Source organism: Prionailurus viverrinus, chromosome C1 (assembly GCF_022837055.1).
Source record: "Prionailurus viverrinus isolate Anna chromosome C1, UM_Priviv_1.0, whole genome shotgun sequence".
In the NCBI taxonomy this organism is placed as follows: Eukaryota; Metazoa; Chordata; class Mammalia; order Carnivora; family Felidae; genus Prionailurus; species Prionailurus viverrinus.
In genome coordinates this window covers 29764208-29787208 of record NC_062568.1, presented here as the reverse complement: position 1 = coordinate 29787208, position 23001 = coordinate 29764208, and the positions used below count along the sequence as shown (strand labels likewise).

Below are 23001 nucleotides of genomic sequence, written 5' to 3'. Positions count from 1 at the left end.
GGGTTCAGACGTAAAACGGGAAGGACCACTTCCGCCCAGCTCCTTTCCCCCGCCCCATCTTGCAATGCCAAGAGTCCCTGAGCAGGACCGGAAGTGGTGCTAGAGGAGAATTGGTGAGTCCTGGGCTATTTATTCCCGCTTGGCCAAGCCCAGGTTAGCGTGAATTGTGGGAGTTGTGAGATTTGCGTCTGTGAAAGGAGGCAGAGGAGGAGACAGGGGCAGGAAACTGGCTTGTGGCATAAGAGCATAGGGCACCAGGGGAGCAGGGGTCCTAACTCAGGAGTTTCTGCCAGTGCCTGGTCTCTCTCGTCACTGTCCTGGAAAAGGTCTGAAGTGGGACTAAAATGTCAGGTAGATAAAGTAACGTAAGAGGGTGCAGTTCGCAGGCTGTAAAGTGGTCCCTACTAATGTATTTTAAAAACAGTGCTTACTCTAGGCCAGGCATTGTTCCCAGCTGTACGGTTAAATCTTGTGACAACACTATAAGCAGGGCACTTTTATTCTCATTCTAGAGAAGGTGAGACAGCAGAGGTTGAGACATTTGTTACACAGCTGTGGTTCTGGGAGTTCGTTGCGTTTCAGAATGGGTACTCCAACCCACAATGCTATGCCGCCTCCCATTGTTAATTGTTGGCGTCAGGCTTCGCGGTTTTCTAAAAATGGAGGGTGTTCTATGTTATTTACAAGGGTTCTTTCAAATTTAGCAGTAAATAACTCAAAAGTGGTATGGTGGCCCACTAGGGCTTCACTTTCAAGGCCTGCCAGATTTAGAAGAGTCTGGAAAGTGGGGCAGTATCAGAACTTGGAAGTTCTAGAGTGGAAGTGGTATAAGGACCTTTAGAAGGTCTTCCGAGACCTTAGGCTCCAGTGGATTTTGTAGGCTCTGCATCATTTCTGTGTTTTTGTTTTTGTTTTTAAGAAAAAGCGTGGGGGGAGAGGGGCAGAGGGAGAGAGAGAATTCCATGCAGGCGCCGTGGGGCCTGACACGGGGCTTCATCGCAGGACCCTGGGATCATGCCCTGAGTCAAAATCAAGAATTGGGTACTCAACAAACTGAGCCCCGCCCCCCCCCCCCCCCCCGGGCGCCCCATTCAAATCAGATACTGAACAAGTACTCACATCTCTTAGTAAACATTTCTGCTGAAAAAAATAGTTTTTTTCAACAAATTTGTTAAATATTTTTGTTGAAAGAATTTGTTTTTGAAATTACTGGGTTATGACTAATTTGATAAAAATTTACAGTTGGCCATGCTTTTCTTGTTAATTATTGTGCATACAATGAATGCTTTTCTTCAAAAACAGAAATGTTCCTAGAATCTTAATGGAATTAACAGTGTTTTGTATAGGGGCTAGACACTGAAGATGTTTATTAAGAAAAACTTTATTTGAGGCACCTGGGTGGCTCAGTTGGTTAAGTGTCCAACTTCAGCTCAGGTCATGATCTCACCATACCTGAGTTCAAGCCCTGCATCAGGCTCTCTGCTGTGAGCACAGATCTGGCTTCAGATTCTTCCTCTCTGTCTCTGCCCCTCCCCTGCTCACACTGTCTCTCTCAAAAATAAATGTTAAAAAAAAAAAAAAAAAAAAGCTTTATTTAAGAAGTTAAAGGATGGGGCACCTGGGTGACTCAGCTGGTTAGTGTCTGACTCGATTTCAGCTCAGGTCATGATCTCCCAGTTTGTGAGAGCCCCGAGTTGGGCTCTGTGCTGACAGCATGGGATATTCTCTTTCTTTCTCCCCCACCATTCCTCTCCCCACCCCTCCCCCACTTGCACTGTCTCTGACTCTCTCAAAATAAATAAAAAGTTGAAGGAAACTTGTAAGGAAAGATAGTATTTAGAGTAATGGAAAAGGGATGAGGGTGGTTGAAGCAAGGATGGGGAGAAAAAGAACTTTGTGTTGGGGGCTGAGGAAGTGGGGATGAATGTGTACTATGTACCAGGCTTGTGCTAGGTGATTTACACATCTTAATTGATTTGCTTCTATGGATGGCCTTTGATTTTGGTTATAGTAGCTCCCATTTGGTAAATGAGAAAACAGCCTCAGAGAAGCTAAGTGACTACCTAAGGTATCATGTGCTGGTAAGTGGCAGAATCAGTATTTGAACCCAGGGATATGTGACTATAGTTCTTTTGCTCATATGCTTTGCTACCTCAAAGGTCCAGGCTTAAAGTGTACATGTGTACCATTTCCTGGGTATTGACTTCAGATACTCAATTTTACCTGATTTCTTCTCTCCCTTTTGTTTTGTTTTGTTTTGTTGTTGTTAGTGTGCAAGCCGGAGAGAGGGGCAGAGAGAGAGACTCTTAAGCAGGCTTCATGCTCAGTGGGGAGCTCAGTGCAGAACTCGATCCCACAACTCTGGGATTGTGACCTGAGCTGAAATCAAGAGTCAGACGCTCAACTGACTGAGCCACCCAAGCATCCCAGTTTTACCTGATTTCTGTATGTTATCTCGTGTACTCCTCACTCCCTCAACAATCCGGCTTGTTCATTCCCTGATCTGCAGTTCTTCCCGTTCCTTCATGGATTTGAAGGTTCTCCTTTCCTCCTTGAATGACTTTGCATCCCTCTCACTTGCTGAGAGTTGGGACAATGTTGGATTACTGGTGGAACCAAGCCCACCACACACTGTAAACACACTCTTCCTTACCAATGACTTGACCGAGGAAGTGATGGAGGAGGCGCTGCAAAAGAAGTCGGATCTTATTCTCTCCTACCATCCGCCTATTTTCCGACCTTTGACGCACATAACCTGGAAAACATGGAAGGAGCGCCTGGTGATTCAGGCTCTGGAAAACAGAGTTGGTATTTACTCTCCTCACACAGCCTATGATGCTGCACCCCAGGGAGTCAATAGCTGGTTGGCTAAAGGGCTTGGTGAGAAGCCTCTTCTTTCATGTTTAATATTTTCCCTACGAATGCTTTGAAATTTTAGAATGTCTTTCTAGTAGAATTTTAACTGCTTTAGATGTGGGTACCATTCTATTTTTATATATTTAAAAATAATGTTGTGAAATCTGGCCATTAAATTGCATTTGAGAAATTAAATTTTCATCCTTAGTAAGGAGAGCATAGGAAATCTTTATTGCTGGACTGAGCTTTGTGAGTCCTCACTCTCGTGACACAGTGCCTAGCACCCAGAAATTCAAGAAGTGCTTGTTAAATTGAGCTCTGAAATCTCAGATCTCTCCAGGATATTCTTTGTATGTCAGTTAGATAGAAATCAGATTTTCACTGAATGCTTACTCATGCCCAGCACAATGACGGAATTCAGCCTATGTGTTTTAGCTTTATTTTTAGTTAGTTATTTTCATTTACTCATTTGGGGTTGAAACTTTTATGATGACATAATCTGAATTAAGGTGGTCAAGTAGGTTATGAGCATTTGCAACCTGAATGATGATTTACCTGAATAAATTTAGTAAGCAGTCACAATTCTATGTATCGTCTAAAACTTCATGAGTCCAGTTTTTGTGGTATTTAACAGTCTTCTGGAAAATAATTCTGAAAATAGATTTGATTTTATGTCAATACTAAATCACTAGATTATGGGGACTTTTGGATGTATATATAAGGGATATATATATATATATATATGTATATTATATAAACATCAGTTTCTAAAAGCTTATTTCTTAAAATTTTGCCCATCATAGTTTATCTTTTTAATTAAAAAAAAAAAACAACACAATTTTATTCCTAGGAGTTTGCACCTCCAGGCCCATACATCCTTCCAAAGCTGCCAACTACCCAACGGGGGGAACGCACAGAGTAGAATTCAGTGTTAACTCCACCCAACACCTGGACAAAGTCATTTCTGCAGTGAAAGAAATTGCAAATATTTCTATCACTTCTTTTTCTACTAGGTATGATATATTTTTCTTCTTTTTTGTGTGTACTTATCTGTAAGGATCTTCTTTATAAATTCTATAACTCTAGTATTGTGAACTGAAACAAATTGTTTCCCCCCAGGATGGGTTTACGAGGCAATATACTTCTCATTTGCATGTAGGTGCTCCAGAAGAACCATGGGGTTTTTTTTTCCTGAAACAATAAAAATGACAAGTAACACTTACTATTTTCTAGGTGGGAGGGACTATACTATGCCTTTTATTTACAACGTTTCTAATTCCCCTGATAATGTTGAAAGGTGGTTTTTATAGTATATAGATAAACCCTACTGACTCACTGATTACATAGGTTTACTCTTACCAGTTTCAAGCAAATCAGTGATTCTCAAACACTTTAATGGAAGAAGACATTCAGGTGCCTCTTATAAGGCCAATCATTTATTTAGGGCAGAGATATAAAAATGGTGCCTTTAGTGGATTTTCTTTGAAGCTAATTTATCCGAACATCTTTTGAAGCATGTTAAGAGACAAGTTAGACAAAGCTGGAACTTAATAATTGTTTAAAAAAACAAAGATGAATATAATAACTTTAAGAAGATGGAGATGTGTTCCAGGCTGCAACCAAAAGGGACTCTTGTGAGTGGTTTTTAGGTGTAGATACCTTGTAATAAAATTATTGCAAATGCTTTCTAGTAGTGTTGAGGGATTTAAAAAACCTCAAGAAAAATTATTTCCAGGACTTTGTATAGATTCCAGTTATGGATGTCTTTTACCATATTGAAATACTGTGTAAGTACTGAAATTAAAAAGATACACATGAAAATTTCAAATAGTGTAAAAGTCCTCCTTGTTCCCTCTACTCAATTCCGTATCTTCAATTCATGTTACCTTTTCCTTTGTTTTCAGAGAAGTGGGTATCTTTCTAAACACATCCAGGAACATGGAGAAATGCAGATTTTTGTGGGCTTTTTTTTTATTGTTTTCTTAATTAAATGGCATGCTGCATTTGCCTCTTTTACTGAACAAGAGGTCTTAGAGATCTTTCTATGTAGGTATAGAAGATCTCTTTAACTGCTATGTAGTGTTTCTTATGGATCTACTGGACTTTCTTTAAGCATTTCTCTTCCTAATGAGCTTTTTCCTTTTTTAAAAAGTTTATTTATTTTGAGAGAAACAGAGACAGTGCGAGCTGGGGAGGGGCAAAGAGAAAGGGAGAGAGAATCCCAAGGAGGCAGCGCAGAGCCCAATGTGGGGCTCCTAATTCATTAAACCGAGAGATCATGACCTGAGCCGAAATCAAGAGTCAGACACTCAACCGAGTCACCTAGGTGCCTTCCCCCCTTTTTTAAAACTGATGCACATTTAGTTTGGTTTTAGTTTTTCCTTATTACGGGTGATATCTGGGTTTTGTGATTAGATTGGGGTCCAGGCACTTTTTCCCTTTTTCTTGTCAAAGCTCTACAGATGATTCCAGTGTTGACAACTACTCTTCCGGATTCTTTTAAGGTGTCTTTTCGCTGTAGAATTCTATGATTATATTTTTAGAGTTTATGGTTAAATACAAAACTTTTCTGACGCCAGTGTTTTTGGAGACACTTCAGGGCATTGCTTCTCAGGGTCATTCAAGACCCCCTACAGAATGTTGGCTTCATCCTAAAGCTATGTAATTAGAATGGGGTTTGCCTGAAAATCTGTCCAAGAGATTCTTGTTTCAGTGGTTTGAAAAATTAACTTCTTTGGGCCTTAAAAAAATTCAGTTTGAGGGCACCGGGTGGCTCGGTTGAGTGTCCAACTTTGGCTCAGGTCATGATCTCATGGATTGTGACTTTGAGCCCCACATTGGTCTTACTGCTGTCAGCTTGGAGCCTGCTTTGGATCCTCTATCTCCCTTTTTCTCTGCCCTTGCCCCGAGCGTGTGTGTGTGTGTGTGTGTGTGTGCGCGCGCGCGCGCGTGCTTTCTCTCTGTCTCAAAAATAAAAAGCCCTTCATTTGGGAAAAAAATTCGATTTGCTTTGGCCCCATTCATAGAAGTTCTATTTCACTGGATCTGTAGAAGGGTCCAGTAGCTATCATTGTAAGAAGCTAGCAGATTTCTGATGCATACCTGGGATTAGGAACAGTTCTAGAATAGTAGTTTCAAAGTGAGGTCCCTGAACCAGCAATATCAGCATCACCTGGAACTTGTTAGGTAAATTCTAAGACCCCACCTAGATCTACTGAATCTGAAACTGGGGAGTTGGGGTGGAGCTCAACATTCTATTTTAATAAGTCTACAAGGAGATTTGGATGCATGCTGAAGTTTGAAAAATATTTTAATTTATTTAATTTAATTTTTTTAAGTTTACTTATTTTGAGAGAGAGAGCGAGAGAGAACACGAGCAGGGGAAGGGCACAAAGAGAATCCCAAGCAGGCTCCGCACTGTCAGCACAGAGCCTGACTGGGGTCTGGAACTCACAAACTGAAAGATCATGTCCTGAGCAGAAGTCAAGAATCTTGACACTTAACCGACTGAGCCACCCAGGTGTCCCTTGAGAAATACTATTCTTGGGGCACCTGGGTGGCTCAGTCGGTTGAGCAACTAACTTCGGCTCAGGTCATGATCTCGCAGTTTGTGAGTTCGAGCCCCACGTTGGGCTCTGTGCTGACAGATCAGAGCCTGAAGCCTGCTTCAGATTTTGTGCCTCCCTCCCTCCCTGCCCCTCCCTGCTCATGCTTTGTCTCTCTTTGTCTCAGAAATAAATAAACATAAAAAAATTAAAAAAAAAAGTATTCTTGAAAATGGTTTGGGATTGCAACCTAAATTTCATGTAAATCTTTTTTTTTTTTAAGTTTGTTTATTTTGAGAGTGAGTGCAAGTGGGGGAGGGGCAGAGAGAGAGGGAGAGAGAGAATCCCAAACAGACTTCTGTCAGCAAGGATCCTGATGCAGGGCTTGAACCCACAAACTGAGATCATGACCTGAACTGAAACCAAGTGTCAGAGGCTTAACTGACTGGGTCACCCAGGCATCCCCTAAATTTCATGTAAATCTAATCTTAATTATAGGAGGTTGTAAAGTGTGGATTGTTTATAATATGTTTTACTTATATTCATCCTAGAACAGCAAGTAATTTTTTTTTTTTTTTAATAGGACTGATGATGAAGAACAAACACGGATTAGTCTGAATTGTAGTCAGGAGGCTTTGTTACAGGTGATGGCTTTTCTTTCCCAGAACAGACAATTCTATCAGAAGACTGAAATTCTGTTACTGGAGAAGGTAATAAAAATATATACTGTGCATTTTTGTTTGGCAAATTCATTTGTAAGTTGTTATATCAACACACTGTCAACTGTTACCTAAAGAAGCACAAGGTAGTGTTGAGGGCATAAAATACCCTGGAAAATATACTGTACTGAGAAAGGGAGCCATTCCAGGAATGGAAAAGTGTTGGTAGAGGTTTTAGTTCATTCAGGCTGTTATAACAAAATACCCTGGACTGGATAGCTTATGAGCAACAGGAATTTATGTCTCACAATTCTGGAGCCTGGGAATTCCCAAGATTATGGTGCTGACAGATTTGGAGTGGTATCTGGAGAGGGTCCACTTCCTGATTCATCATCGGTACCTTCCCTCTGTGTCCTCACGTAATGGGAAGCACTAAGGATATCTCTTGGAATCTGTTTTATAAACTAATTCCAGTCATGTGGGCTCCCCTCTCATGACTTAAGTACCCCCTAAGGGCTCCACCTGCTAATACCATCATCTTTGGGGGTTAGCATTTCAACATAGGAATTTGTGCAGGGGCAGACACATTCAGGTTATAGAAGTGTAGTATTGTGTGTTTTTTTGTGTGTATTTTTTTAAATGTTTATTTTTTTTAGAGAGTGACAGAGTGTGAGTGGGAGAGGGGCAGAGACAGAGGGAGACACAGAATCCAAAGCAGGTTCCAGGCACTGAGCTGTCAGCACAGAGCCTGCCATGGGGCTCGAACCCCCCCCATGAGATCATGACCTGAGCCAAAGTTGAACGCTTAACCAGCTGAGCCACTCAGGTGCCCCAGTGTAGTAGTTTTTTTTTTTTAATGTTTTTTTAATTGAAGTATGGTTGAAACGCAGTATCATATAGTACTTTTTAGGGTTGGAGACTCGGTTACAGGTTCTATCTCTTTTATACCCTCTGCCTGGACCATTCTATTTGCTCCTTTAACTTGACAGCTATTCATATGGTGATTTCTGCATCTTTACTTTCTGGCTCAGAATGCTTTCTTAAGGTAAAAACTTAAAAAAATGAACCCATATTTCCTGGAACTCTCTGTTCCACTTAATGGATCCCACATATAATTTAGTATATACAAATATTGACCTTATTCCCACATCTCCCTTTTGAATATTACTTTTTTCTATTTCATTGGTGGCATCATCTTCTGCCTGATTTTCCAAGTTTACACAGCTCTCCCTTGCCTCTCATAAATCCATGCCTGCTGATTCTGTCCCCAAATCTATAGAATGTTTCTCTTCTCTATGTCACCACAGTAGTTGAAAAGTTGTGCTTTGTCACCACAGTAGTTGAAACTCTCCTATCCCAGGTAACAAAAGAAGAGTAGTCTCCCTAGTGGGCACCGGAAGGGCGACAGTCCATGCTTTTTCTCATAGTGTACTGGCCATGGCCTCTGTCTCCATCCCTTGCTCTGCACATCAGCTGTAGCGTCTGCTCTTGGAACCGCTCTGAGCTCATACCTTTCCACATCTCACCCTATCCCTTTCCTACCACACTATACTTGACATCACATTATTATTATTATACATTTTTTTACTTTTTTCTGGTCTGGGAGGCCTACTTTTTGCAAAACCGTTGGTTCCACTTTCTCCAAGTATCCCCACCCCAAGTCCCAGCTCATTTATTTTGTCATTTCTTTGTGCTCCCATAAAATGGTTCCTGTCTTGTATTTAAACACTTTTATTGTGATTAGTTATCTAAACATTTGCCTCTCAGGAGACTGAGCTCCTAGAAGTCAGAGAATGTTTTTGTCAGGCTTGCATCCGTGAACTTCAACCGGGACCTGGCTGTAGTAAGCTCACAGTGTGCATGTTTTATTGATCTCGGTATTTGCTGTATGTTTTCTAGGACTGAGATGGACAGTTTTTCTAACTTGTGTTTCTCTTCAGCCTCCACTTCCGCAAACTGGGATGGGACGGTTGTGCACACTGGATGAGCCTGCTTCCTTGGCAACCATGATTGAGCGAATCAAAAGGCACCTTAAACTAGCTCATGTTCGCCTTGCTCTTGGGGTAGGAAGGACCTTAGGTAAATATGACCCATTTATTTGTCCAGTGTACCTACTAATAATGTAGTATTACATAGTATTTGGGCAAAAGTTGATGGTTTGGATTGTAGTAATGTGACAGGAAACATGTTAGTTCACGGGGGGCTGACTGATTTATTTTATCAATCCAGGTGGGCTAGGTTATGCTGTGGTGTCCATCTCATTTGGCTCAAGGAAGATTTATGTCTCACTCCTACTCCATGTTCATTTCAAGTCAGCAGGAGAAGTCTACTCATTGTACACTGATTGCTGTTGCAGAAGGGGAGTTTTGGATGGTCTTGGACCATCAGTTAAACATTAACCCAGAAATGATACATTTTCTGTTCAAATCATTGTCTAGAATGAATCACATTTTGAGCACAAGTCAGGGCATGAAGCACAGTCCTACCATGGGCCAGGAAGGGCGCCGGAAGTTTTTATTATTCCAATTACAATGCAAGTATTCTATTTTATAATACTGATGGCATTTTACAGCAAGGTGCCAAGTGATCCATTGCAGTTTCCGAGTCTTGTAGTCTTGGTTTTTGGCTTTTAAATACTGCAGTAAACATAGGGGTGCATATATCTTTTCAAGTTAGTGTTTTTATTTTCTGTGTGTAAATATCCAGTAGTGGAATTACTGGGTCATATGTATTCCTATTTTTAATTTTTTGAGGAACCTCCATACTGTTTCCCACGGTGGTTGCACTTAGTAATGTTCCCACTAGCAGTGCATGAGGGTTCCTTTTTCTCCACATCCTTGCCAGCACTTGGTATTTCTTGTCTTTTTGTTTTCAGCCAGTCTGAGAAGTGTGGGTGATCTCTCACTGTGGTTTTGGTATGCATTTCCCTGATGATTAGCGATGTTGAGCATCTCTTCATGTGTCTTTTGGCCATCTGTATGTCTTTGGAAAAATGTCTTTTCAGGTCTTCTGCCCATTTTTAAATTGGATTATTTGTTTTTTTATAGTGTTGAGTTGTAGAAGTTCTTTATATATTTTGGATGTAAGCCTGTCATTGGATATATCATTGCAAATATCTTTTCCCATTGAGCAAATTGCCTTCTCATTTTGTTGATGGTTTCCTTTGCTGTTCAAAAGCTTTTTATTGTGGTGTAGTCCCAATAGCTTATTTTTGCTTTTGTGTACCTTCCCTGAGGAGACCTATCTAGAAAAGTATTTCTAAGGCCGGTGTCAGAGAAATTACTGCTTATGTGTTCTTGTAGGAGTTTTATGGTTTCAGGGCTCATATTTAGGTTTTTAAACCGTCTTGGGTTTATTTTTGTGTATGGTATAAGAAAGCTGTCCATTTTCATTTTTTTGAATGTAGCTGTCCACTTTACCCAACACCATTTGTTTCTTTGTTTGTTTTTTCTATTGATAACCAACTTTATTTTTTTCTTTTATTTATTTATTTATTTTTAAAATATAATTTATTGTCAAGTTACCTAACATACAGCGTATACAGTATGCTCTTGGCTTCGGGAGTAGATTCCCATGATTCATTCCTTACATACAACACCAGTGCTCATCCCAATAAGTGCCCTCCTCAATGCCTATCACCGATTTTCCCCTCTCCCCATCAACCCTCAGTATGTTCTCTATTTAAGTGTCTCTTATGGTTTGCCTCCCTCTCTGCCTGAAACTATTTTTCCCCCTGCCCTTCCCCATGGTCTTCTGTTAAGTTTCTCAAATTCCACATATGAGGGAAAACATATGTATCTGTCTTTCTCTGACTGACTTATTTCACTTAGCATAATACCCTCCAGTTCCGTCCATGTTGTTGCAAATGACAAGATTTCATTCTTTCTCATTGCCAGGTAGTATTCATTCCATTGTGTATATAAAACACATCTTCTTTATCTTTTCATCACTTGATGGACATTTGGCCTCTTTCCATAATTTGGCTATTGTTGATAGCGCTGCTGTAAACGTTGGGGTACATATGCCCCTGTGATTCAGCACTCCTATATCCTTTGGATAAATTCCTAGTGGTTCTATTGCTGGGTTGTAGGGTAATTCTATTTTTAATTTTTTGAGGAACCTCTGCACTGTTTTCCTGAGTGTGGCTGTACCAGTTTACATTCCCACCAACAGTGCGAGAGGGTTCCCGTTTCTCCACATCCTCGCCAACATCTGTTGTTTCCTGCATTAATTTTAGCTTCTCTGACTGGTGTGAGGTGGTATCTCAGTGTGGTTTTGATTTGTATTTCCCTGATGATGAATGATGTTGAACATCTTTTCATGTGTCTGTTGGCCATCTGGATATCTTCTTTGGAAAAGTGTCTGTTCATGTCTTCTGCCCGTTTCTTCGCTGGATTATTTGTTTTTTGGGTGTTGAGTTTGGCAAGTTCTTTATAGATTTTGGATACTGACCTTTTATTTGATATGTTATTTTCAAATATCTTCTCTCATTCTGTTGGTTGCCTTTTAGTTTTGTTGACTGTTTCCTTTGCTGTGTAGAGGCTTTTTATCTTGATGAGGTCCTAATTGTTCATTTTTGCTTTTATTTCCCTTGCCTTCAGAGACATACCAAGTAAGAAGTTACTGGGACTGAAGTCAAAGAGGTTGTTGCCTGTTTTCTTCTCTAGGATTTCGATGGCATCCTGTCTCATATTTAGGTCTTTCGTCCATTTGAGTTTATTTTTGTGTATCATGTAAGAAAGTGGTCCAGTTTCATTCTTCTGCATGTTGCTGTCCAGTTCTCCCATCACCGTTTGCTAAAGAGACTGTCTTTTTTCCACTGGATACTCTTTCCTGCTTTGTCAAAGATTAGTTGGCCATATGTGGGTCCAATTCTGGGTTCTCTATTCTATTCCATTGGTCTGTGTGTCTGTTTTTGTGCCAATACCAGACTGTCTTAATCATTACAGCTTTGTACTAGAGGCTAAAGTCTGTGATGATGATGCCTCCTGCTTTGGTTTTCTTTTTCAACATTACTTTGGCTATTAGGGTCTTTTGTGGTTCCATACAAACTTTAGGATTGTTCCAACACCATATGTTGAAGAGACTTTTCCCATTGGATATTCTTGCCTCCTTTGTTGAAGATTAATTGACCACATATAAATGGGGGTATATTTCTCAGCTGTTCCATTGATCTATGTGTCTATTTTTATGCCAGCACAATACATTTTTGATTATTAAATCTTTGTAGTATATCTTGTTTTTAACGTATGTTTATTTTGAGGGAGAGAGAGAGAGACAGAGAATGAGCAGGGGAGGGGGCAGAGGGAGAAAGAGAATCCCAAGCAGGCTCTGCGCTGTTGGCACAGAGTTTGATGTGAGGCTCAATCCCATGAACTGTGTAATCATGACCTGAGCCTAAATCAAGAGTTGGACCCTTAACCGACTGAGCCACCCGGGTGTCCCTGTAGTATATCTTGAAATTGGGTAGTATGATGATGCCTCCTGCTTTGTTCTTTCTCAAGATTGCTTTCAATGTTCAGGGTCTTTTGTGCAGCCATACAAATTTTAGTATTATTTGTTCCAGTTCTGTAAAAACTACTGTTAGTATTTTGATAGGGATTGCACTGAATCTGTAGATTGCTTCGGTAGTATGGACATTTTCACAATATTAATTCATCACATCCATGATAGTGGAATATCTTTGCATTTCTTTGTGTTACCTTCAATTTCTTCCATCATTGTTTTATAGTTTTCAGAGTATAGGACATTGACTTCATTGGTTGAGTTTATTCCTATTTTATTCTTTTTGGTGCAGTTGTAAATGGAGTTGTTTTCTTAATTTCTCTTTCTGCTATTTCATTATTAGTGTATAGAAATGCAACACATTCCTGTGTATTAATTTGTATTTTGCAACATTATTGAATTCATTTATTATTACTTTTGGTGGAGTCTTGGGGTTTTCTTGTGTATACTATTATGTTGTCTGCAAATAGTGAGAGTTTCACTTCTTCCTTAACAATTTGGATGCCTTTTATTGTCTGATTGCTATGACTAGGACTTCCAGTGGCAAGAGTGGGCATCCTTGTCTTGTTCCTATTAAAGGTATGTTTCCTTTAAACCCACTTTGAGGTTTTTATCATGAACAGATGTTGAATTTTATCCTGTTCTGCCCCTATTGAGATGGTCATATGATTTTTATCCTTTGTTAATGTGTTTTACATTGATATTCTGAATATTGAAGCATCATCCTTGTGTCCTTGGAATTAATTCAGTTTGGTTGTGGTGGATGTATTGGTGAATGTGGTTTGCTAGTATTTTGTTGAGGATTTTTGCATCATTCACCAGGGATATTGGCCTGTAGGTTGGGAGTGTCTTTGTCTAGTTTTGGTATCAGGGTAATGCTGACCTTGTAGAACGTATTTGAGGCTTTCCTTCCTCTTCTATTTTTTGGAATAGTTGAAGGAGAATACCTATCAAATCTTCCTTGTTTGGTAAATTTATCTATATATCTAGACTTGTATTTGTTGGGAGTTTTTTGATTACCCGTTAAATTTCATTGAATTGGTCTGTTCAGATTTTATTTGTTTTTACTTTAGAGAGAGAGTGTGTGCATCAGTGGGGAGAGGGGCAGAGGAAGGGAGAGAATCTTAAGCAGGTTCCACTCTCAGTCCATCATGGGACTTGATCCCGCATCCCTGGGATCATGACCTGAGCTGAAATCAAGAAGTGGACACTCAACTGACTGAGCCACACCGGTGCCCCAGTCTGTTTAGATTTTCTATTAATCCCTGATTCAATTTTGGAAGATTGTGTTTTTCCAAGAGTTTATCTATTTCTTCTAGGTTGTTCAGTTTGTTGGCATATAATTTTTCATAGTAGTCTCTTTGGATTTCTGTTTTGTCAGTTGTTCCTTCATTCATTTCTGATTTTTTAAATTTGGGTCCTCTCTATTTTTCTTGATAAGTCTGGGTAAAGGTTTATCAATTTTTGTTTATCTATTCAAAGAAACAGCTCTTCGTTTCCTTGTCTTTTCTGTTTTTTTTTGTTTTAGTCTGTATTTCATTTATTTCTGTCCTGATCGTTTATTTCCTTCCACTAACCTTGGGTTTTGTTGTTGTTCTCATTCTGTTAGATGTAAGGGTAGATTGTTCAGATATTTCTTGTTTCTTGAGGTAGGCCTGTATCACTGTAAATTTTCCTTTCACTGCTTTTGCTGTGTCCCAAAGATTTTGGACCACCATGTTTTCATTTTCATTTGTCTCTGTATTTTTTGATTTCTTTGTTGACACATTGGTTGTTTAGCTCCCACATATTTGTGGTTTTTTCCAGTTTTTTTCTTGTGATTGATTTCTAGTTTCCTACCATTGTGGTTGGAAAAGATGCATGATATGATTTTAGTCTTCACAAATTTATTGAGACTTATTTTTTTTTAATTCTTTTTAAATGTTTTATTTATTTTTGAGAGAGACAGAGACAGAATGCAAGTGGGTTAGGGGCAGAAAGAGAGACACACACACAGAATCCAGAGCAGGCTCCAGGCTCCGAGCTGTCAGCCCGATGCGGGGCTTGAACTCACACTCCGTGAGATCATGACCCGAGCCGAAGTTGGACGCTCAACAGACTGAGCCACCCAGGCGCCCCGATTGAGACTTCTTTTTTGGCCTAACATGTTTTATCCTGGAGAATCTTCCATGTACGTTTGAAAAGAAGGTATATTCTGTTGTTTTGGGATGGAATGTTCTGTATATATCTGCTAACACTAATGTGTTGTCCAAAGACACTGTTTCTTTATGGATTTTCTGCCTGGATGATTTATCCATCAATATAAGTAGGTGTTAAAGTCTCCTACTGTTATGGTAGTACGGTCAAACTTTCTGTTTATATTTGTTAATACTTGTTTTATGTATTTAGGTGCTCCAATGTTGGGTGCAGAGATATTTATAATTGTTATATCCTCTTTTGCATTGATTACCATTATGTAATGCCTTCTTTCTCTCTTGTTACATCTTTGTTTTAAAGTCTATTTTGTATTGCTACCTTTGTTTTGTTTTGCTTCCATTTGCATGGAATCTTCTTCCATCCCTTTTCCTTCAGTTTGTATGTATCTTTAGGTCTGAAGTGATAAAATACAGACCCTTCTATATGCTGCCTACAAGAGACTCACTTCATCCTATATTTTTTGATTGTTGCATTTACACCATTTACATTTAAAGTAATTACTGATAGGTATGTGCTTATTTTTATTTTGTTAATTGTTTTCTAGTTATTTATGTAGTTCTTTTCTGTTCCTTTTTTCTTCTCTTGTTCCCTTTCCTTGTCACTGGTAATTTTCTTTAGTGTTATGCTTGGCTTGCTTTCTTTTCAGTTTTTGTGGATCTGTTACAGATTTTTGTGTTTGTGGTTACCAGAAAGTTTCTCTATAGGACCCTAAATATATAGCCATCTATAATTGATGGTCACTTAAGTTCGAACACCTTTTTTTTTTTTTAATGTTTATTTTTGAGAGAGAGAGCGCGCACACGCAGTGGAGGGGCCAAGAGAGAGGGAGACAGTGCATCTGAAGCGGGCTCTGTGCTGACAGCAGAGACCCTGATGTGGGGCTTGAACTCACAAACCATGGGACCATGACCTGGGCTGAAGTCAGATGCTCAACTGACTGAGCTGCCCAGGCACCCCAAGTTGGAACACCTTTTTAAAAGGACTTGTTTTTTTATTCCCTCATGTTGTGTGTGGCATCATATTTTACATCTTTTTATTCATAACTATTTCCTAATTATGGCTTTTTCTTTTCTACTTAAAAGAAGTTCTTTAACATTTGTTGTAAGTCTGGTGTAGTGGTGATGAACTCCTTTAACTTTTGCTTGTCTGGGAAACTCATTTTATCTCTCCTTCAAATCTGAATGATAATCTGGCTAGGTAGATTTTTTTTTTTTTTTTTTTTTTTTTTTTTTTTTTGAGAGAGAGAGAAAGCACATGAGCAGGGGAGGGGCAGAGAGAGGGAGACAGAATCTCAATCAGGCTCCGCAGTGTCAGCATGGAGCCTAATGTGGGGCTTGAACCCATGAAACCATGAGATCATGACTTGAGCTGAAGTCAAGAGCTGGATGCTTAGCCAACTGAGCCACCCAGGTACCCCCTGGGTAGATTATTCTTGATGGTGGGTTTTTTTCCTTTTACCATTTTGAATATATCATGATACATTCCCTTTTGGCCTGCAAAATTTCTGCTGAAAATCAGCTGATAGCCTTCCAGAGTTTTCCGTATAAATAACTTTTTGCTTCTCAGTTACTTCTTTTAAAATTCTCTTTATCTTTAGTCTTGGACATTTCAGTTATTATGTGTCATGGTGTGGATCTCCTTGGGTGTGTCTTGTTTGGACTCTCTGTGTTTCCTTCTCCAGGTCAGGGAAGTTTTCAGCTATTCTTTCTTTCTTTTTTAATTTTATTTTTATTTTTTATTAAATTTTTTTTTAATGTTTATTTTTGAGACAGAGCAAGCATGAGTGGGAGAGAGGCAGAGAGAGAGAGAGGGAGGGAAGGAGACAGAATCTAAAGTTGACTCTGTGCTGTCAGTGCAAAGCCAACATGGGGCTCGAACTCAGAAACTGTGAGATCATGATCTGGGCTGACATTGGACGCTCAACTGACTGAACCACCCAGGCTTCCCAACTGTTATTTCTTCAAATAAATTTTCTGCCTTTTTCTTTCTTCTCCTTCTGAGACCGATATATGCTATGATTGTTCACTTGATGTTGAAGAGATCCCTTAACCTATCCTCATTAAATTTTTTTTTTCTTTTTCTGTTCAGGTTGGCTGTGTTCCATTATCAGTTTTTCAGATCACTGATCTGTTCTGCATTTGTTAATTCCCTCTAATGTATTTTTCATTGCAGTTATATTCTCCATTTCTGGTAGGTTTTTTTTTAATGTTTTGTTTATTTTTGAGAGAGCACAAGTGGGGGATGGGCAGAGAGAGAGGGACACAGGATCTGAAGTAGGCTCTGCACTGAAGCAGTGAGCCCATTGTGGGGCTTGAACTCACAAACCGCGAGATCATGACCTGAACCAAAGTTGATGCTCAACCAACTGAGCTACCCAGGTACCCTGATAGGTTTAAAAAAAAAAAAAAAAATTTCTGTCTCTATGTTGAAGTTCTCACTGAGTTCTTCCACTCTTCTCTCCAGTCTGGTGAGCATCTTTATGACCATTACCTTAAACTCTTTACCTGGAGTATTACTTCTCCCTGTTTCATTTAGTTCTTTCTCTGAAGTTTCATTTTATTCTTTCATGTGGAACATATTCTTCTGTCTTCTCATTTTGCTTGACTTTCTGTGTTCACTTCTATGAATTTTGCGGAACAGCTGCTTCTCCTCAACTTGAAGGAATGGTCTTATGTATGGTCATCCCTGAGTAGACTGTGTGCCTGGTGACTTTGGTTGGCTGGAATTGTGTTGGGCATGGACAGACTCCCAGGGCACTCTGTGCTGGAGCTGCCCTAGTGGGATGGTTGGAGCTAAAGTGGGCATGGACTGGGGTGGTCCTAAGGCTCTCAGAGAATGCCTTGGCAGGATAACTGAAGCTGAAGTGGATGTAAGCCAAGTGTTCCAGGGTGCTCTGTGCGCTCTGTGGAGCTGAGGTGAGGCATGGACTGGTGGGGGGGAACCTGAGTGCTTTGCACAGGGGGCACCCTGGCAGCACAGCTGTACCTGAAATAGGTATAGGCCAGGGGGTCCCAGAGCTCTCCATGCAGAGGGCACCCTCAGCCTCTCTCTCAAAATACCACTGATGGAATGACCAGTAATGAAGTGTCCATTCTAGAAGCCTTAAGTGCTAAATACTTGTTGGATTTGGGCTTCAAAGTTTCTGTTATTTTACTCTACAGCAACTCTACAGAGGTTGTTCTTTTGAGTTAAATATGATATTTAAAAATACATGTCAAATGAGTTTGTAGCATTCCTATAACTAGCCCTTTTAGTCCCTCACCTGAGAAGGAGCTGGTACCTGCCTATCTCTCGCTGTTGCCTGGAAAACCAGGATGGTCACTTTACCAGCCTTATGTGGGCTTGTGCACAGCTATGTCTGTTTGAAGGAATTAATAGCCCTGCATTGGGTTATTTTTGCAATACCAAAGAATCATCTGTCTATATGAAGATGTGTTTTATTATTTTTTTAAATTCAGTAAGCAAAGTTCATTTACTGGTAATGAGACCAGGAGTAGAGTCTGCATTATGTGAAAGATTATTGATACAAATTATAATATTAAAATGAAGGGAAATTGTAATGTGTTGGTCTCTTGTTTCCTTTATTTTGAAGAGTCTCCAGTCAGAGTCGTGGCCCTGTGTGCTGGTTCTGGGAGCACCGTGCTGCAGGGGGTAGAGGCTGACCTTTACCTCACAGGTACGATAGCCTCTGGGTCTCCTTTTCTTTTTTGTGTGTATCATTCCCAGCTTTATTTTTTATAAGGAAAAAAAAAAACAGGTTTTTAAGCCAGCACCTGGCATATAGATGGATCTAATACCTGTTGTTTGAACCTGAACTAAATAGGAACTGCACTGAAATTGGAGATAGACCGTATTCTTTTATTTTTTTTATTTATTTATTTTTTTACTAGTAAATTTAAACCATATTCTTTTAGAGGGAAAAAAAGTCATTAAACAATTTACTGTTAGATTATCTTAAAAACTTGTGTTCAGTATTTATTTAACCTGTGTTCTTTCTAAACATTCTCATAGATTTCATGTCTGTTAATCAGACACTTTCTACCTTTCCACCTTAGCTAAAGCCACTAAAGCCAATCATTAGTTCCTATCAGTTCTAGCTCCAGAATCTTTTTTTTAAGGTTTATTTATTTTTGAACCCATGAACCATGAGATAATGACCTGAGCCGAAATCAAGAGTTGGATGCTCAACCAATTAGGCCACACAGGCACCCCATCCAGAATCTTTATAGAGCCTTTCCTCTTATCTCTATTCAAGCATCATCTTCTACATGAAATACTTTAATCTTAAGTCTTCCACATACAACCTTCAAATTAACTTTTTTTTCAAAAGTACAAATTTGATGGTATATAATATTATCCTAGCTAAAAAGTCTTTAGTGGTTTCCTTCACATGTCCTGGTCAGGCCTGAACATTCATCCTCTTTCATGCAGCCTTCTGCTGTTTTCTCTGGCTAGAATGCCTTCCTTGCCCTTTACTTCTAGTGATAAGCTCAAGATACCTCCTCTGAGAAGCTTTTTCTGACACTGTCTGGCTCCTGCCCTGATGGTCATGCCTTCCTCTCCAATTACTATTGCTTTATCGTTTTTTTTTTTTAATTCTTCATTTTTTAATTTTAGAGCGAGAATGAGCAGGGGAGAGGGGCAGAGGGGCAAAGGGGGAGAGAGAGAGAGAATATCTTAAGCAGGCTTCACAGTCAGTACAGAGCCTGACGTGGGGCTCATTTCCAAGACCCTGGGATCCTGATCTGAGCTGAAATCAAGAGTCGGACACTCAGCTGCCTGAGCCACCCAGGTGCCCCTCCTGTTGCTTTCTCCTTAACCTCCAGTATGCATTTCTATCAGATGGTAATTGTTCAGCTTTATACTCTGTCCTTGAGGGTAACATCTAATAGGTACAAGGCCCATCATTCAGAAGATTTGGAGGCACTTTGTACACTAATGGTTGTATTTTGCTACATTTGCATATTCTGTGTTACATACATATTCTGTGTGTGTATGTGTATAAATATATATCTATGGGTGTGCATATAAATATATTTCTATTTATGTGTTTCCCCCAAAGCCATTTTGTAATAAATTTCATACATGACCTTTTATCCCAGAAACATCAGCATATATCTCCTAAGAACTAAGGACATTTTCTTTTATGACCAATGATCAAATACAGGAATTTAGGATTGTTAAGACACTTACTTAGTATGTAGTCTATATTTAAATTTTGCCAAATGATTAGAATTGCGTATCTTTTTCTGATTGATACCTAATCTGTGAGCACACACTGCATCTAGAAGAGTTTCTCAGCTCTGTCCAGAGCATTGACATTTTTGAAGAGTATAGGCCATTTGTTTTGTGGTATATCTCTAAATTTGGGGGATGTGATTATTTCCTTATAAATAATGACTTTCTTAAAACTAGTTCTTTTTTTTTAATAGGCTTGAAAGAGACTTTTAAAATGTTTTTGTTTTTATTCTTTGTTTTTAGAGAGTGCACAAGTGGGAGGGAGGGGCAGAGGAAGAGAAAGAGAATCTTAAGCAGGCTCTATACTTTGCATGGAGCCTGATGTGGGACTCCATCCCATGACCCTGGGATCATGACCTGAGCCAAAATCAAGAGACACTCAACTCACTGAGCCACCCAGGCACCCCTAGTTTTCTTTGTTTACACTTTTAAGCAATATGTGTATAAGATAAATTCATGCAGTTCAAAATTGTTAAAATAGCCTTCCTATCTGGTTACTTGGGGAAATAGAAAGTATCTTCTTATCTGGCTGACCTTAGATGTCTATGATCTGTGAGGCGTCGCTTTGAGTATAACTTTAGGGATGAAAAGCACCGGGTCAAAGGCGCATATAGGCCTCTCCTGATGTTCATCACCCTTACTCTGAGTGTAACATGGTAGTATCAGGGTGTTAAGGGTAGTATCCTAAGAAAGACCAGCAGATTTGCTCCTTGTAAATATAAATTCTCATTTGCTTCTTTCCCACAGCTACCCTCCTAAGCTAGGCTTTTCTTCCCTTTGCCTTCAGCTAGTACAGAGTCTTTGCAGATCCCCCTGTCCCCGCCCTGCCTTTCATGCCTTCTCCTCACAGCATTTATAATTGTCCAGGTCACCAGACTTACCTCTCCTGAAGCATGGCTTCTAACTGGGCCCCTTAGTGTCTTTCTTCTTTTTACTTTCCTATTTACCTTTACTATTTTTACCTTTACTATTACTGTTACTATTTACTATTACCTTTACTATTACAGATTAAGATATTTTAAAAGATTATTGAATAAAAAATATCCCATATATGAAATGACATGTATTGGGGAGCAGGAAAGTGTGGAGGATTGAACCTTTCCCTAAGAACCTTATTTTTTTATGTTTTCAGGGCTCTAAACATATTTCAAAATTAGACTTGTTATGAACAAGCTAAATTGTGTATTTTTGCTGTAAAATCAGAAGTCCTCAAATTCACAAATAGTGTTTTTAAAAAATTCAAGACACTTGAGGGGGCACCTGGGTGGCTCAGTCAGTTGAACATCTGGCTCTTGATTTTGCCTCAGTCATGATCCCAGGGTCATGGGATCAAGCCCTGTTGGACTCTGCAATGAGCATGGAGCCTGCTTGGGATTCCCTATCCTGCCCCTCCCTTGCGTACACACACACTCTCTCTAAAATAGGAAAAAGCAACTATTGGGGCGCCTGGGTGGCTCAGTCAGTTAAACGTCTTGGCTATTAATTTCGGCTCAGGTCAAGATCTCATGAACAGTGAGATTGTACTGTGGGGCTCTGCGCTGACAGCACAGAGCCTGCTTGAGATTCTCTCTGCACCACCCATGCATGTGCTTGTGCTCCTTCTCTAAATACACATTACAAAAAATACAAAACACTGGAGTTTTTTTAAACCTTTTTACAAAAGAGGAGCTCCTCTTCTACCAGTAACTTCAGAATTTCTAGGAATTTTGCCTAAGTGAAAGGAAAATAAATACCCTGTATTTATTTATTTATTTATTTATTTATTTACTTTGTCTTTAATTTAGAAGTAACCTTAAGCTTGTTTTATCCTCATTAGAGTAGAGCCGATACTGAAGATTTTGGTGTTCACAAAGCATAAAGAAGTGTTTGGGAACTATACCTAGGATTTTCTGGAGATATTTTGTTATTTGATATTGATATAGATGAGAAGTTTTCTGAAAGCCCCAGTTGACTTAGCAGTACTCGTTTATCTTCTTATGGAAACATTTTGAATGGGTGTTCTTATAGATCTGGTTCTGGCGGTATTAGATGCTATTGCATATGGGAGTTTAGATTCTTGTCTGAGTCTGCCAAGGAGGAAGAACTTGGAATTCTCATTGGGATGATCTCTTTCTAAATTGGAAGACACCTAAGAAACCTGTACATTACTTTCTAGATTTATGTGTAAAGTTCTGCTTTTTACACGATGAATTCTTGGTGTTTCTGCAGTTATGGTTCAGCATTCCACAGACTCTGTGTCTAATATTTAAGTATTTGCTCTTTCCTTTGTTGGCAGGTGAGATGTCCCATCATGATGTTCTGGATGCTGCATCCCAAGGAATAAATGTCATCCTCTGTGAACATAGCAACACTGAACGAGGTTTTCTTTCTGATCTTCGAGATATGCTGGGTGCTCACTTGGAAAATAAGATTAATATTATCCTGTCGGAAAGAGACAGGGACCCTCTTCATGTGATTTAAAGCATACAGGGACAACAAGATGACAGAGTCTACAAATTGATTTGCTCCCAACTTGAATGCGTAACAGGAATCAGCAGACTTAGTATCCATCTGGAAGAATGTCTTAGAATGTACACTATTTCTGGTTTGTAAATCTGCTTCACCAAATAGTCTGTAGCTTGTATGGTAAAAACCATAATGTATTAAACACTTAACAATTAAACGTATTAAACAAACTACTATTAACAAATATTTATTATAAGATGAATTAAGATTATGATACAATGTGAAGTACATATTTATCAACTCCAGGAAGATTACTTAACATTCTTGGTAAGTACCTTCTTCTCAGCTTAATTATAGATGAGATCTGTCATTTGAGATCTCTCTGCTCTTGGTTAGTTTAAAAAACTTGAGATTAGAATACTGATTTCTAGGTAGCAGCCTCTAGGGGGTGATAAGGTATGTCTGTATGTTCCTGTTCATAGATCACTAATGTCTCACATAAATTTCAGAATCAGGATGAGGTTTTGTTTTTGTGGTTTTTTTCTTAATATACATGA

The 23001-nt window shown here is 39.3% G+C and overlaps 1 protein-coding gene across 3 annotated transcripts; it reads left to right on the top strand.

The window, feature by feature from the left end:
• Positions 1-52: 52 nt before the first annotated feature.
• Positions 53-22674, top strand: NIF3L1 (NGG1 interacting factor 3 like 1). 3 transcript variants are annotated; one of them, XM_047871548.1, is made up of 7 exons: positions 53-113; positions 2510-2880; positions 3707-3869; positions 6985-7111; positions 9001-9139; positions 18354-18437; positions 22275-22674. In XM_047871548.1, exons 2-7 carry the CDS (start codon positions 2526-2528, stop codon positions 22457-22459), a joined length of 1053 nt encoding a protein of 350 aa, XP_047727504.1. In that variant the 5' UTR covers positions 53-113; positions 2510-2525; the 3' UTR covers positions 22460-22674. The 3 variants fall into 3 exon arrangements, with proteins under 3 accessions (XP_047727504.1, XP_047727502.1, XP_047727505.1); XM_047871546.1 differs by lacking the exon at positions 53-113 and having other exon boundaries at positions 2329-2880; XM_047871549.1 differs by lacking the exons at positions 53-113; positions 9001-9139 and having other exon boundaries at positions 2329-2880; positions 22275-22411.
• The last annotated feature ends 327 nt before the right edge of the window (positions 22675-23001 follow it).

Excerpts from the sequence above, each read along its gene's own strand:
- NIF3L1 (XM_047871546.1), top strand. The coding sequence starts at position 2,448 with ATGTTATCTCGTGTACTCCTCACTCCCTCAACAATCCGGCTTGTTCAT. Across the intron at positions 2,881-3,706 it reads CTGGTTGGCTAAAGGGCTTG|GAGTTTGCACCTCCAGGCCC; the intron begins GTGAGAAGCCTC and ends TTTTATTCCTAG. Across the intron at positions 9,140-18,353 it reads TGGGGTAGGAAGGACCTTAG|AGTCTCCAGTCAGAGTCGTG; the intron begins GTAAATATGACC and ends TTTATTTTGAAG.